The 13,659-nt window shown below is 38.0% G+C and overlaps 1 protein-coding gene across 3 annotated transcripts; it reads right to left on the reverse strand.

The window, feature by feature from the left end:
- Positions 1-2,213: 2,213 nt before the first annotated feature.
- Positions 2,214-13,360, reverse strand: LOC146307299 (copine-3-like). Of its 3 annotated transcripts, XM_084746773.1 has the most exons (17): positions 13,195-13,360; positions 12,398-12,535; positions 11,752-11,931; positions 11,212-11,286; positions 11,051-11,122; positions 10,867-10,947; positions 9,836-9,925; positions 8,792-8,890; positions 7,720-7,806; positions 7,549-7,608; positions 7,317-7,450; positions 6,993-7,047; positions 6,819-6,870; positions 6,590-6,723; positions 4,715-4,951; positions 4,130-4,241; positions 3,095-3,234 (listed from the first exon to the last, which is right to left on the reverse strand). In XM_084746773.1, exons 2-16 carry the CDS (start codon positions 12,527-12,529, stop codon positions 4,131-4,133), a joined length of 1,599 nt encoding a protein of 532 aa, XP_084602899.1. In that variant the 5' UTR covers positions 12,530-12,535; positions 13,195-13,360; the 3' UTR covers positions 3,095-3,234; position 4,130. The 3 variants fall into 3 exon arrangements, with proteins under 3 accessions (XP_084602898.1, XP_084602897.1, XP_084602899.1); XM_084746772.1 differs by lacking the exon at positions 4,130-4,241 and having other exon boundaries at positions 2,214-3,234; positions 12,398-12,564; positions 13,195-13,359; XM_084746771.1 differs by lacking the exon at positions 4,130-4,241 and having other exon boundaries at positions 2,214-3,234; positions 13,195-13,358.
- Between the last annotated feature and the right edge of the window lie 299 nt (positions 13,361-13,659).

Consider the following 13,659-nt stretch of genomic DNA (forward strand, 5'->3'; position numbering starts at 1 on the left):
TTCACTGGGAAGTTTCACATCATATCTTATTGAACATATTTTCTCAAGTACAACTGAATTAATATCAAGTTTATTTTATTTGAAATGATAATTTGTTAACTTGTCTTTTTAAATGTCCACTTAGAGTCTAAAAGCAGCTCAGACACTTACTTTTTAAAGTTAAAACTAATAATTTATTTTCAGTGTTTTTGGCTACATTGTCATTTCCTTCTACACAGTGACTAAACAAGGCCACACAGACACCATAAAAATTAAATTATGTAACTTTTTTCAAACTCATTTCCCATCCTAATTTATAAAAGAGACAAAAAATATGGGGAAACAATATAATATTTTTTCCATATGCTAAGGGATAAATGTGAGGATACGTAGCACCAGTTAGTTTACTTCCTTTTTGGACAGAGAGGTTTGACAATACAATGTAATCCAACTTATCTGTGTAAGAATGTTGACTGAACAGCCACAATGGGTAAATGCACTTTTTCCAAGTGTAAGGGTACACCACATTACCTGGCTAGAATTTTCTGCCAGTTGTCCGGCAACATCACAGCATACATGATTAGATAGTAACAGACCCCATTTAATAATAATTTAGCTCAAATAGATGGCACATGATGCCGTTTGTAAATTGGGCCTTCCAGTAGGTGGCAGCAAACACCTTCACCTTTGAGGGAAGGACAAGAGCCAAACGCTTAAAAAGTCACTGTACAGGGCTCTTCACAAAAATAATTTCCAGTGTCAAAATTCTACATGTACTTAAATTTATGGTCAACTTCAAATACACACTAAAAGAGAAGGAACATAAAATGTATGAAGGGCTGTAGAACTGCTTTAATGGTGTCAAATAAGTGTCAAGTTCAATTTTTTTATTGAATAAGAGGTGCTTTATTAGCAAGCTCAATGCATGTTCTGCACATTAACACTAAGGCACATTACCCACTTCTGTTAGAGCACTAAAGCTAGTAGACATGATACATTACATATATTTTAAAGCTTTCATTGTATGACCATATAAAAAACAATAATAAGCAGAAATAGACACACTTGTAATAAATGTGCACAGATTTCAACATACAAAATTTGATCCAGTTTCTACACTGATGAGATGTTTAATACTGTTATATGAGGCCAGTTTCCTGAACAGAGATGAAACCATGAAACCCAGACTAAATCAGAAGCCAATGGCCGTATCATAACAAAAATTTCCTTAGTATAAGCTAAGCCTATTCAACTGGCAGCCAGTGGGCCAAAACTTGCCCGTCCGTGACCTTGATATGGCCCTTTGAGGGTTTCTAAATGTTAAAGTACCACTGATTTCTTCAAATGGGAGAGAGAATGATGAGCCAATTCAGTTGTGATGTCTGTTGTTAAGCAGAGACAGTTATTACTTTAAAGATTATTTTAACTCAGGCTGTTTTAAGCAAAGGAAAAAAAGATGTTAAATGCAAACAAGCTACTTTTATTTTAGGATTGCAAAGGTCCATTTTGTTTTCCTGTACTTTTGCACATCACGTTTCTTTTCCAATCGTGAAAACTAATAAAGTGGAGAAAAACACGTTCAAATTCCTAACTTTACAAATCATACAGCAAATTTAAATGTCTCATGACACTGTACTTTTTTTTCAAATCTGCCTCTTTAAAAAACAATTAAATAGGCCTGGTCCAGGTCTTGTTAGTTCTTGTCCAGGGAACTACCTCATGTCTTTGCCATTAAACATGTAGAAGACAGAAGTGTGAAAGTAACTGGCACAGAAAATTTACAAACATACTATGAGTGAGGAAACTGGCACAGTACAAGCAAATCCACAATGAGACCACTTTCTAGTTGTTATCACAATGGGTTAGTTTCATACTTAAAGGTACACACAGATCTGGGTTTACAGAGGTTTATAACCCACTCAGAGTTTGGCATTTAATTGAAGACAAACTAAATCAAACATGTTTAAGTGCATTGAGAAGCATGTGCATAGTAAACATTATGAATATATATTCTCCATGTGCCAAGGGTATATGTACATGATTACACTACAAAGAAGTGCTGCAGCCATTGCTATACTTGCTTATCTTGGTGCATAAAAGTCTTACATATGTGTTATAACTTGATGCTGCAGCCATCAAACAGGAATAAGAAGAAATAGCACACTCTTACGATACATAAAAAAAAAAAATACACAGAGGAAAGTTTAAACCCAGTGCTGCACTTCTGCAATGATGTCTCCCATAAGGTATCCTGTTTGAGTGAGTGCTACAGAAAGATTAAAAGTGTAAATCGTTGTGCTGTTAATCTATTTTAGAGTGTGATTCCCTGCATGTGAGCTTATTCTTTAAAAATAAAGGAATGATTATGTTTGTTTCCTTTTTGAAAGGATAATTGAGATTATTTGTAGTAGTGTTGTAAGAAGTACTGATCCATAATCAGTGTATTACTCTGCAGAAGATGGTCAGCATGTCTTCAGTTTGGGGAAGCAACAGGAGCACTAGTACAGGGAGCAAAGCAATGCACTGCTGTGGACAGGGTCAGCAGAAAAACATATTTTAGCCGTCTAAAACTGAATCTCTCTCAGTTTAAGTGTTTGTTATACTTAGAATTTTACTATCTCCAAACAAACCAAACTCCATTAAGTGAGAAATAGTAACATTTGGCTTATATGACAACAGTTTCCCATTGGAAAAGGGAAAATATTTTTAATACCGCATACACTTAAAATGACTAAGATTTTTTTTTTTAGATTGGCCTGTTTTTGCTACCCTGTCCACAGCAGTATATTCCTACACAGGTGCTCCCACTGCTTCTCCAAACTGGGGGCATGTACAATACACAATAATACACTGACTACATACAACCCCACATGAAATAATCTGAATTATCCCTTTAAATTGCAGTAGCACTGAATAACAGCGACAATTACCACAAATAGATGTAAATATCTAACAACAACTGGGTCTATTTTGACACTTAACAGAAGAAGCAGGTTGGTCAACAGCGGGTGAGGAAAGTGTAGGAAGGACACGTATAATTGTGCAATGAGATGAATCTGTTACCTGTTTTCTATCTGCAAGAGATGAGACTGATGGCCTGTGTCTGGATTCTCCCTTGCAGTATCAGATGGTCCCTGAAGGGTTTGGTGCAGGATTGGTGGAATTGGGTGGAGTCAATTTCATGGTATTGAAAAAGTCGATTAGTTGACTCGGTACTTCTGCCAACACACTCTTCGCCAGAGCTTCTCGGGGACCCTGAAGTGCGAAAGGAAGCAGTTACAAAGTGCAAGACAATGAAGACAAAAACAAATCTATATTCTTTTAAGGATTGGTTATGTGATCATTATCATTTGATTGAAAGAAGGAGCATGAAGGATGAGTAGAAAGTCATGGAGACGAGGACAGTTCAAAAGCAAAACTCCACTCTTTTATATTTTTGATGATTTCTGCTTTTCATTTTTTCAAAGTGCCACCCTTCTCTCACTTTCTGGCAGCTCAAATTTCAGGTTTACCTCAAAAATTAGCTCAAAATTAAACTGGTCACAATTGTTGACCAATGATTGAATATAGTGCACTACAGGAGGATAAATGAACCCAAACAAATAGTTTAGCTGCATGACTTGTGCCCATTGTGGCATGCAACATGTCTTTTGTTTGTTTTTTTTACAAACCAGCCATGCAAACAATGACTGGATTGTGTGATGGGTCTAGATAGAAGTCCACTGACTCACACCAGACCCCGAGATGCTGCTACTGTAGCTGTGCTGAAAATATTTTCAAATTATTTTATCTACATTGTACTAGACAAGCACAGCAATTAGAATTTGTGAGATACCAAACAAAACAATAAAATAAGCTTAAAAACTGAAAACTGTATGACCAATTGTTTTATTTCAGGGCTCTAGAGAGGAGTTTTCCCTTTAATGTAAAGAAGAATGTGTATCTGAGACTAATGGACAGAAAGTACAACAGAATTTATTGTATCGTCTGTCTCAGTCTACACTGATGCTGAGTCTATCGCAAAAAAGAATTGGAAAAGTTGGAAGGAGTAAAAACAAACGAGGATAGCAATCACTACATGCAGTGATTCATGCAGGTCAAGCAAAGGCTAGGACTGTGGTGGGGGTTATGACCAAAATATCTGGGGTACCCTATGAAGGACTGGGGTCGTGGGGAGGCTTCAGTTTGAATAAACTGAAGAAGGAGGCCAACTGCTGAGGTAACTCCGCCAATACGCTTTGGGCGAGAGCCTGGCTGGGTGCCTGAAAAGAGATAAATACACAAGGCAGACATGTAAGCCAAGGGAGATCTCGAGGGGGTCGAGGGGAGGGGAGTCCTTTGGTTTGGGCATATATTCTGGCACTGGATGGGGACACTGACATACTACTTTATGTTTGGATTTGTACTTTTGAAGGTACAAGGTTCATTTATTTATCCACAACACGGGGCTGTATAAAGAAATGCTAGTTGTAGTCCCTTTATGCTACTCACAAAACAAAAATGACAAATGGGTGAATAACGAGTCATAAAAATGAAAAAAATATTTGTTTTTATGGTGGAGTGCGCAGGATAAACTGAGTAGCCAGTGAATATTTAGAAGAAAGCTTGAAATACATGCAGTGATGAATCAGCTGAAATCACAGCAAACATTACTGCTTTATATAAGATATACATACCTTATATAAAGCAATAAGTAATATAAAAGATGTCTAACTCTTTTTTCAGCACAACTTACATTTTGAAACTGCCTGAATGGCACGAACTGGACGATGTCTCTCATGGCAGCTTCGCCAGTCTGAGAGCGCAGACGTCCATCGTCTCCATCCAGGAACTCCATGGCGCTGAAGTCTGCGTTGCCTACTCCAACAATGATGATGGACATGGGCAGACGGGAGGCGTTGACGATGGCACTGCGTGTCTCATCCATGTCTGTGATCACTCCGTCAGTGATGATCAGCAGAACAAAGTATTGCTTTGGGAAGACGGCAACAACAGAGACAACAGATCAATAATAAATAGCTTAAATGTTTGCAAGTTTTGACTAAAACCCCAAAAGCTTCTTATAATTGTAATCTGACATGATATATATCAGCTACAGTATAATGCTGCATTCTGCACAACTCAAACATTTCCAACCTACAATAGAGAAACTCCAGACTTTGAATAAAGTATATTTGCCTGTATCTATTTAAGATAATACATTATCACATAGTAAATTCTTTTAAGTTTTGGGTGTAAATTGATGGCAAAATATGTTGCCAATGTTATAAGATTATGGTTACGGTTTCCTCCTCAGTTCAAGTAACTGTGGTGCAGCCCAACAAACACTGTTGTCCGTGAGTTCAACATGATTTAAACCACTGGTGCAGCCGGCTGTGTGGAGTTTCCCCATTGGCAGTTGCCCTTTCAAAATGAATTGGCTCTGTGACTGTCTCTATGACCTCATCAGGGGGAACAACTCCCTACCTACTTGTGCGTGGGAACAGAGTGGAAGCCGGAAATTTCAACCATGAAATTCTGACCTCTGACTTTGGCTGGAACACAGCATGACATTTCCAGTCAAATCGCTATGTTTTTGTTAGTTTTCCTCCTCCAATTCATTTGAGCTTCATTTTAAAGTGGCTGCTGCCAATGGGCGTTATTCACCTGCAATTAGAGCAATGAGATGCAAGGAGGTGAGTCACACCACGATTGTGACTATTAAGATGATTACTCAACATTCAAATATGGCATTAGCTGGCACTTTAAATAAGTTAATTATACCTAAAATCAAAGGAGAGTTCCAGATGTATTCAGATATTAATAGTGTAGCACCTCTCCTGGGCAGACAAATTATACGAATTTAGCACTTTATAAACCCTGCTTGAGGATATTTAATTTTATATTTTGTTGTTAATTTTCTTTATCACACACACAACCTATCAGTGTGTCCCACACATACAGTAGATTTTACTTTATCTATATTTGGCAACCCATTTAGCTTTCTTCTTTTTTGTCAATCCAAGGGAACAACACCATCCCTGATTGATTAATTTTGGATAGTCTCTCCTTGCTCTACCCCATACCTGTTCATTATGAGACAATGACAATCGGGACAGTTGCACATGCTCTGCAGAGAGTGTCCTGTTTAAGGCATACTGATGCTGTCTTTTTCAACCATGTGTCATGTTGGTTTTGATCATTTTGATAGGCTACAATAGCCTCTTCCACACATGGGTGAAAATAACCTACTAGAAATAAGGTAATGTCTTATTTCAAATATTTTCGATGCCCCAACCTGCCTTAGTTACATTGTCATTCTGTGGGAAACAGCATGCCACTCCAGTGACCAATCCAAGTCCCTATGGACTGAGCTGCTGCCGCCCCAAATGACCAAAATCCAATAACTGTGAGCCTGGTTTCTGAAAATAGCTTAAACAGGTAATTACAAATGGTATTATCGTAGAATTCCTGTTGCTCTGGATCGAGCCATTATCAAATCATCCTGCTGCACAGTGAAAATAATTAAGGACAGATGGACAAATGTTTACTGCAAGTATAAATGACCATTGACCTTTTTACACAGGGCTGTTTCAGCCAAAAGACTAAAACTGCCTCTGTAAATACTCACTGATGCAGTGGTCTGCTGCAGGGCTTGCTTAGCAAAGCAGGCGACATGGTTGATGATGGGGGAGAAGTTGGTGGGACCGTAGAGTTTGACCTGGGGCAGACAGACCCTGTAGGCCTCCACCACACCTTCAATGCCTACGCACACAAACACAGACACACAATATAATCTGTTTAAACCTGTATGATAATCTGTCAAAGTCCACTAACAGTGCAATAATTTCTTAAAATACCTGCACAAAATGGATTTGATGGGTTGAAATTGAGAGGAAACTCATGTGAAACCTGTTAGAGAGTAAAATAATTTCATCAGTTATTGCTCCTGTGCCAAACCACATGACGTTTCCACTGGATTCATGCAAACATCACTTTTGCATGCATTTGTAGTTTGATATTTAGATCCTTACCTGCCATGTGGGAGGTATTTGGGCTCCAAAGCCAAAGGCAGGAAACATCTTGTCACTACACAGGAGGGACAAACAACACGTGTACATAAGTGACAGAATATTTTGTCATTTAAATGTAAAACCCTCCAGCCATACAAGCTATGCTGCCAATGGGTTTGTAGTGGTTTGTCATCAAGACACCTCAGAAAGTTAGAAAAAAAGATTTTTATGCATCTAATGGGGGATGCTGTAATGGGCATGTCTTCAAAGATTTAATTTGCACATATGCTAACACTGTATGTCACGTTTTCAATGTGCTACAGTGTGTGAATGTGTCATTCATACCTGTCATAGTCCTGGATGACATTGCCCACAGACCAGATAGCACTGAGGTACTCATTAACACCCTGAGGACTGATGTAGTGCAGAGACTGAGGAGACTTGGGGTCCCCATTGGAGCCAGTGAAGTCAATGGCCACCTGCGTGGCAAGAACAGAGGCACATTTCGTCAGCCTTATTAGTGACCCAACAACACAAATGAATAAAAATAGACATTAATGGAGAGGCAAAAACTTACAGTGAAGTTGATTTGACAGCCTCCCATGATATAATCCAGGAAGGTAAACTCCTTCACCACCTAAAAGAGAGAATAGGAGAACATGTCATCTCAAATCCATGCTGCTGCTCAAGTCCTTGTATTAATCACACAAATGTACACATTTATCAGACAAAAAACATGGCACTACACCTGGCATAGCTTCACGCTCACAACACCAGAGTTCTTGTAGCCTTTCTTCTTCTGTTTCTTTTTACTGTTGACACATTCAAACTCTGCCTGTAGACAAAACAAAAACAGTATGGGTGTCAATATCAGAGGACCATAAACACTTCAAAAGTGCGTTGGAAATTTACATTTTGCTTATTCACAATGACTACTGGGTTCTGACCATCATGAAACCCAGGGTTCCTACGCCATGTCAAATTCAAGCACTTCTCAAGGTGCATTTTCAAGTAAAAACTGAAAGCTGAAACCGAAAACAAAGTTTCATGTTCAAAATGTGTCACCTGACTGTCTGTAGATATAACCTGGCTGTGCCAATATCTGATCTTTTTTTCATTTAAAAGGCAAACTATCTAGACAGGTAGCAATCTTTTTAGATATTTAAGTAATGCAAATGTAATATGCAATTTCAAGTACTTTATCCAAAATCCAAGCACTTTTCAAACCTTGTAAACACTACACTAAAATTCAGGCGTGCACACATATGCATCCTGAAACACTGAGATGAAAATGTGTGAAAATTTCATAAAGATTACAGTCAGTTATCAGTATTACTGTGATATTGTTAAAACATGCTAAAAATGATTCAAAAGTACTGATACACACACTAAAATTGTTTCACCAAGTTTTACATTAAAAAAAAAAACTCAATGATTTAAAAAGGCATCATGTCTTTTGTGATGTTGTTGTTTTCACTGATCCAAAACAAACTCAGGTTGTTGCTGTGTCTACGTATGAGAGACTGTTGCTTACTTTGGTTTATACTGGACAGTAACTACCGTGATGTTTTCAAAGTGCAGTAACCAAACACAGTTTTAATGATAATTAAAATTTGAAACGGTGATACACATTGCTGGGAATATTAGCACGGTTTATCATGAAACTGGAAATTGTTCCATCTCTACTTTATCACAAAATAAAAGCAGAATGAGCAGCCTCGAGCTGGTTGACATGAGTCAAATAATCTTTGAACTGTTCCAAATATAGTAAACAAACAAACAAACAAACTAATAAACAAACAGAGACATCACACACATACCGGAGATGTTCGTGATGCTTCTTGAAGGCGTGTCATTGTCGTCTCAAAGGTTCCGATAAGATCATGTGAGCCATCGTTGTCATAGTCATAACATTCAACCTGGGAGCAGGTGAAAACACATAAGTGATGTGACAGGCAAGAAAACTGTTCTTTCACATAGAGAACAGAAATAAAAATAAAGGGTCAGTTCCCAAAAAATCCCAAAAGAAAGTATCCAGACTTCACTGTGAACTGTTTTTTAAAAGGAACAGTCCCTGGGCAATGCGTACACAGCAACATTTAATGATCAAAAGTCCTCAAAACTCTGTTCACCTCCATCATATTGGGGTCTAAAAATCTGACCAAATAAGACCAAAGCTATCGTCAACACCAGATACCACAAGTGGTTAGTTACAGACTTTCCTTCAATTTCAGTGAACTAACCCTTTACGTTTATATAAAAAACAAAACAAAACTGAAACTGTAGAAGACAGAAGAAACAAAAACATGCAAAAGTGAGATTCAAAACACAGCTCCTTGTAATAGGAGTGTACTAAACTGAAGCCGACATAAAAATTACTACAAGAAGAGTATGTGTAGTTTTTAGACAAATGCGTTTTTATGGCAGGATCCAGTTGGTTGATGGAAACTTCTAGTGCAAGGTTGGTGTCTTTGATTCTTACCCATCTACTCCATTCACACACTTCACCCATTAAGTGATGGTAAGATGAAAAGACAAACACTGTAACGCACTGGTTAACTCACTTGTATCGGAAACAGCTTCCTTCCTGACATGTTTGCTTCAGAGGTTGAAAAAATATATGTATCATCAAGCTAGCACTAAATACACTACAAACAATAAATATGTTTTAAGATATCTGAGAGAGCTTGGAAAACTATTTACACCTTAAAGAAATGTTGTATTATGTCTTGACCATGAACATAAACAGTGCTACTGATGTCAAACCAAAATAAGCAATGCAATTGCAGATGCAAGTGGCAGCTAAACAAACACATTCCAGATGTGCAAGTAGTTAAAATATTATGAATAAGTATTATGAGTACTTTTATAGGTTTGTCCATGTCTCCTCCACAGAGCGACTGCAGGGGGATTCGAAAAGGTCTCCATGTTGGATTCAAGTTGTTCTTCACCACCTGAGGACCAAATTTAATGAAAACTGAACAAGTGCAGGATACAGAATCAAGAACAAAATGATATGAAACTTGTGCAGAATCTCTAAATCCAACTGAAATCACATTTTGTCATCCCCTCAACCAAAAACATTGACTGTGTCAATTCTGTCCTATGAACAAAAATTAGAATTCAGTATTTGCAGCTAACTTTGATCCCCTGTTAGATAAACTCTGAAATAACATTCAGTTTTGTAGTGCGCTCCTGATTTCTTTATTAGGTAGAATAAATGTTATGATGTGATATGAAAGATGATCTTTGACACTGGTGTAATATCTCCGTATGATTCCTTCACTCTTTCATTTGTGTGGGATTATAAAATACACACAACAATTCTTTGTAAATCTAAGACAAGTGGAGGACTGACTCTGCTGGAGTAAAAACAACAGGACAGACTTCTCTAATTCAATCACCTGTAAATGTGATTTGTTTACTTCCTCATTTACAAAAATCACATCAGATTAAAAAAAAAAAATCACTCATAAACCCTAATTGGTCTGTGAGGGATGACTGCCATTTGGTGAGAGCACAGCAAGATATTTACAGAATCTACTGTTGCATGGGGCACTTATTCCAACATTATGACTCTAATTTTTGTTTAGACTTTTTGATTAGACTGATGGGAGCTTGGAACAACAGAAATGTTACTGCAAAGGCTGTGGTGTAAGACAGGTAGGACATCGGTAGTTCCTCTTTTCACACAGACAGTTGTGAATGAAAAACAAAAACTGGACGTTTAACAGGTAAACATAGTTTTGTTCATCTCCAAATAGGGGAAATGAACAATTCAGTTACAACAGGAAATAAATGAAGGGCTAATACTGCAATACTTATACAGGAAATTGTAGCTTTCTTTTCATACAGTCGGTAGCAGCTCCATCTGTGGTATCATGAATGTGTTTACCTCTGTCCTATGAGCGAGCTGCCATCCAGTTTGTGTCTGCTTGTAGAATTCCAGGTAAGGGTCGGACTTCCCAAAGAAATCCTGTGAATGAATAAAGGAATGAAACACACCAATCAGTAAAATGAAACCAGAATATCTAAAAATTAACAACAGCTTTTAAGATTTTAAATAGAATCACCCGTACCTTGTTATCTAGTTTCCTTGCTTCCACTTCAAAATTCACCACCCTGTTATCTTTTATTTCTTCTGCGCTGATCTAGAGTGGAAGAGAGGATAAATAAACTAGAGAGGAAAAATAAATACAACAGCAAACAGTATTTCTCTTCAGCTCTCTCTGCCACTCACTGTGATGGTCCCTTTTCCTGCAGGTGACTTGTTCTTCAGGACAAGAGGTCGGGTCAGTTTTTTACTGGACACGACCTAAAAGCAAGCAGTTAATAAAAAAGAAGAAAACACAAGCGCGAAACAAAAGAGTAATGAATAAGCTCATCCTGCAGAGTAGTGGATGACTGCTACAGCCTCCAGACAAATATCATACAAAACAAACGTGCAGAAATAACATCTGGCATTAGATTACACTGAAAGAGTTGACACAGCAACTGCTTAACAGGGATGTTTCCTCTTGAGCTCTAACATGGACCAGCAGTGGTATGTTATAACAACTCCGTATGTATTCTTGGTGAATCCTTACGCTGCAGAAAAATGTGAACCTAAAATTTTAAAATTAAATTCAATGAAATTTAGAAGCAAGAAATTTAAAGTTTCAGCATGCCTTAAAGTCAAACACTCATTTATTAATTATGAGCTTTAGGTGCTTAAGGACGGCCTTGTATGAACATGTATTGTGAACACTGAGTCCTGACCTGCCAGAGAGAAATGCCTTACCTGGCCCAAGGTGCACTCCAATTCTCCCAAGAAGTCATCATCACTCAGGTCAATAGTTTTGTTGTCGATGTCATAAATCCCAAACTTCAGTTTCTGCACTATTTCAAAGTAGTAGTCGATGACAAACTTCTTTGCAAACTTTGGGCTGAGGCAATTCTGGACTTTCTCTGTGCGCGCCACCTATTGAGAAAGGTTGGACTGCATTGAGGTTTTTTGCTACAAGCACACATTTCAAGAGAGGCACTACATTGCTGTAAACTTTAACAAGGGCATACAACAGTTCTATGTATTGGCTCACTTGCACTGATGAAACAGGAAATGGATATGATGTGATTGCTCCTTTACGCAACACTGACTTTTTCATCAGGGGTTAACAATTAACACTGACATAACCATCACACCTAGATCAATTATCCATAATCATAATCATCCATATGTAATTTTAATCACTTTCTCACAGCAAAGGAATTTCTTAAGAATGCATTTTGCTTCTCCAAATGGTATTTTAGAATACTAATTATGTATGACACTCAGACAGAATTAAATCAACCTTATTTCAGCAGCTTTACACCTCTTTACTAATATCAGCTGTAAATCTGTAAATGCTCTGATCTTAAATTAATTCATATGCAGTCATCCTACTGACCTCATACCACTGGGAGTCAGAGCTGTTCATTAACAGGACACATAGAGGGTCAGACTTCGAGCCGATGTCTTTGTCCAGGAGATGATCACAGGACACAGTTAGCTCCACCTTGGTTACACACTGGGCAGCCATGACTGACTGGAAACAAGCCGAAGGAAAAGCACAGGCTGAAAGAAACATTACTGTGTTCATATGCTTGTTTAACCACAAGCTTGTTATGACTTAAAACTAACTGACTGTGGTGTGTACATTGTGGAAATACCAGTCAAGATCCGTTTGCCCAGGAAGATGGACTTAGGTTATTTCTATGAATACAAATGTGTTACTAATTAAGGATAAATGCTTTTACAAGAAGCAGACAACCGTGTTACTTGAAAGGTTTTTATTTTATTGTTACCTCGGCGAGCTGACTCAACACTGTGACAAACAAACCAGTTAACATAACAAACAGCAATTTACGCCACAAAATCAGACTTTAACCAGCTAGAATCATACATGAGTGTTTATGGTCAATGGCTTCGTAGATCTGCACCGAACCGCGGTGTCTCACTAAGACATGTCCTGGTGAAAATGAGTCTCATGGAAAATGTGACACAATAACTTTAGCACTAATAAAGTCTAGCTGGCTGGTGGGGAGGATCAAAACTGACTGCTTACAGAAGGTAAATCAGCTAACGCTAGCAGGCTAAGTGGGCTACAAAAAAATACTAGCTAGCGTTGGTTAGCAACATTAGCTGCCTTGCCACAGTAACTCCCGCACATAATTAGCTGCTAGCCTAATTAAAATGCAAACTTACCGTGGAAAATGTAGTGACACCTCGCAGGACTCACAGGAAGAAAATACTTAACGTTTTATGATGCTAGTTTTTAACTCCACTCGGTGGTACCGCCCTGACTAATCTGACAGTGACGCGGCGCTGACTTCGATATGTCAACGCCCACCGCGAGCGCGCGATCTGCTCGAGTGAAAGAACACCCCCACCCCTCTCTATGTACTCTAGTAGAGTCAACCAGTTTCTGTCACTCTCTCACTCATGGCGCATTTTAGATCGATATGATGCATTTGCTGTATTGGAGAACAAGTCAAATGGTAATGTCTTGTATTGAAAATAACTTAATGGACAAAACGTTAGCTTTTTAATCCCATTTATTAATAATAATATTTTTGCAAATTATACATACAGAAAATGAACATTTTAAAACATATGAATATACTGAATATATGTGACACATTTATTAATCTGTCTCCCTCTATTTAATCT

The sequence above is a fragment of the Lutjanus erythropterus genome, chromosome 21 (genome assembly GCF_056507025.1).
Source record: "Lutjanus erythropterus isolate fLutEry1 chromosome 21, fLutEry1.hap2, whole genome shotgun sequence".
Lineage (NCBI taxonomy): Eukaryota > Metazoa > Chordata > Actinopteri > Lutjaniformes > Lutjanidae > Lutjanus > Lutjanus erythropterus.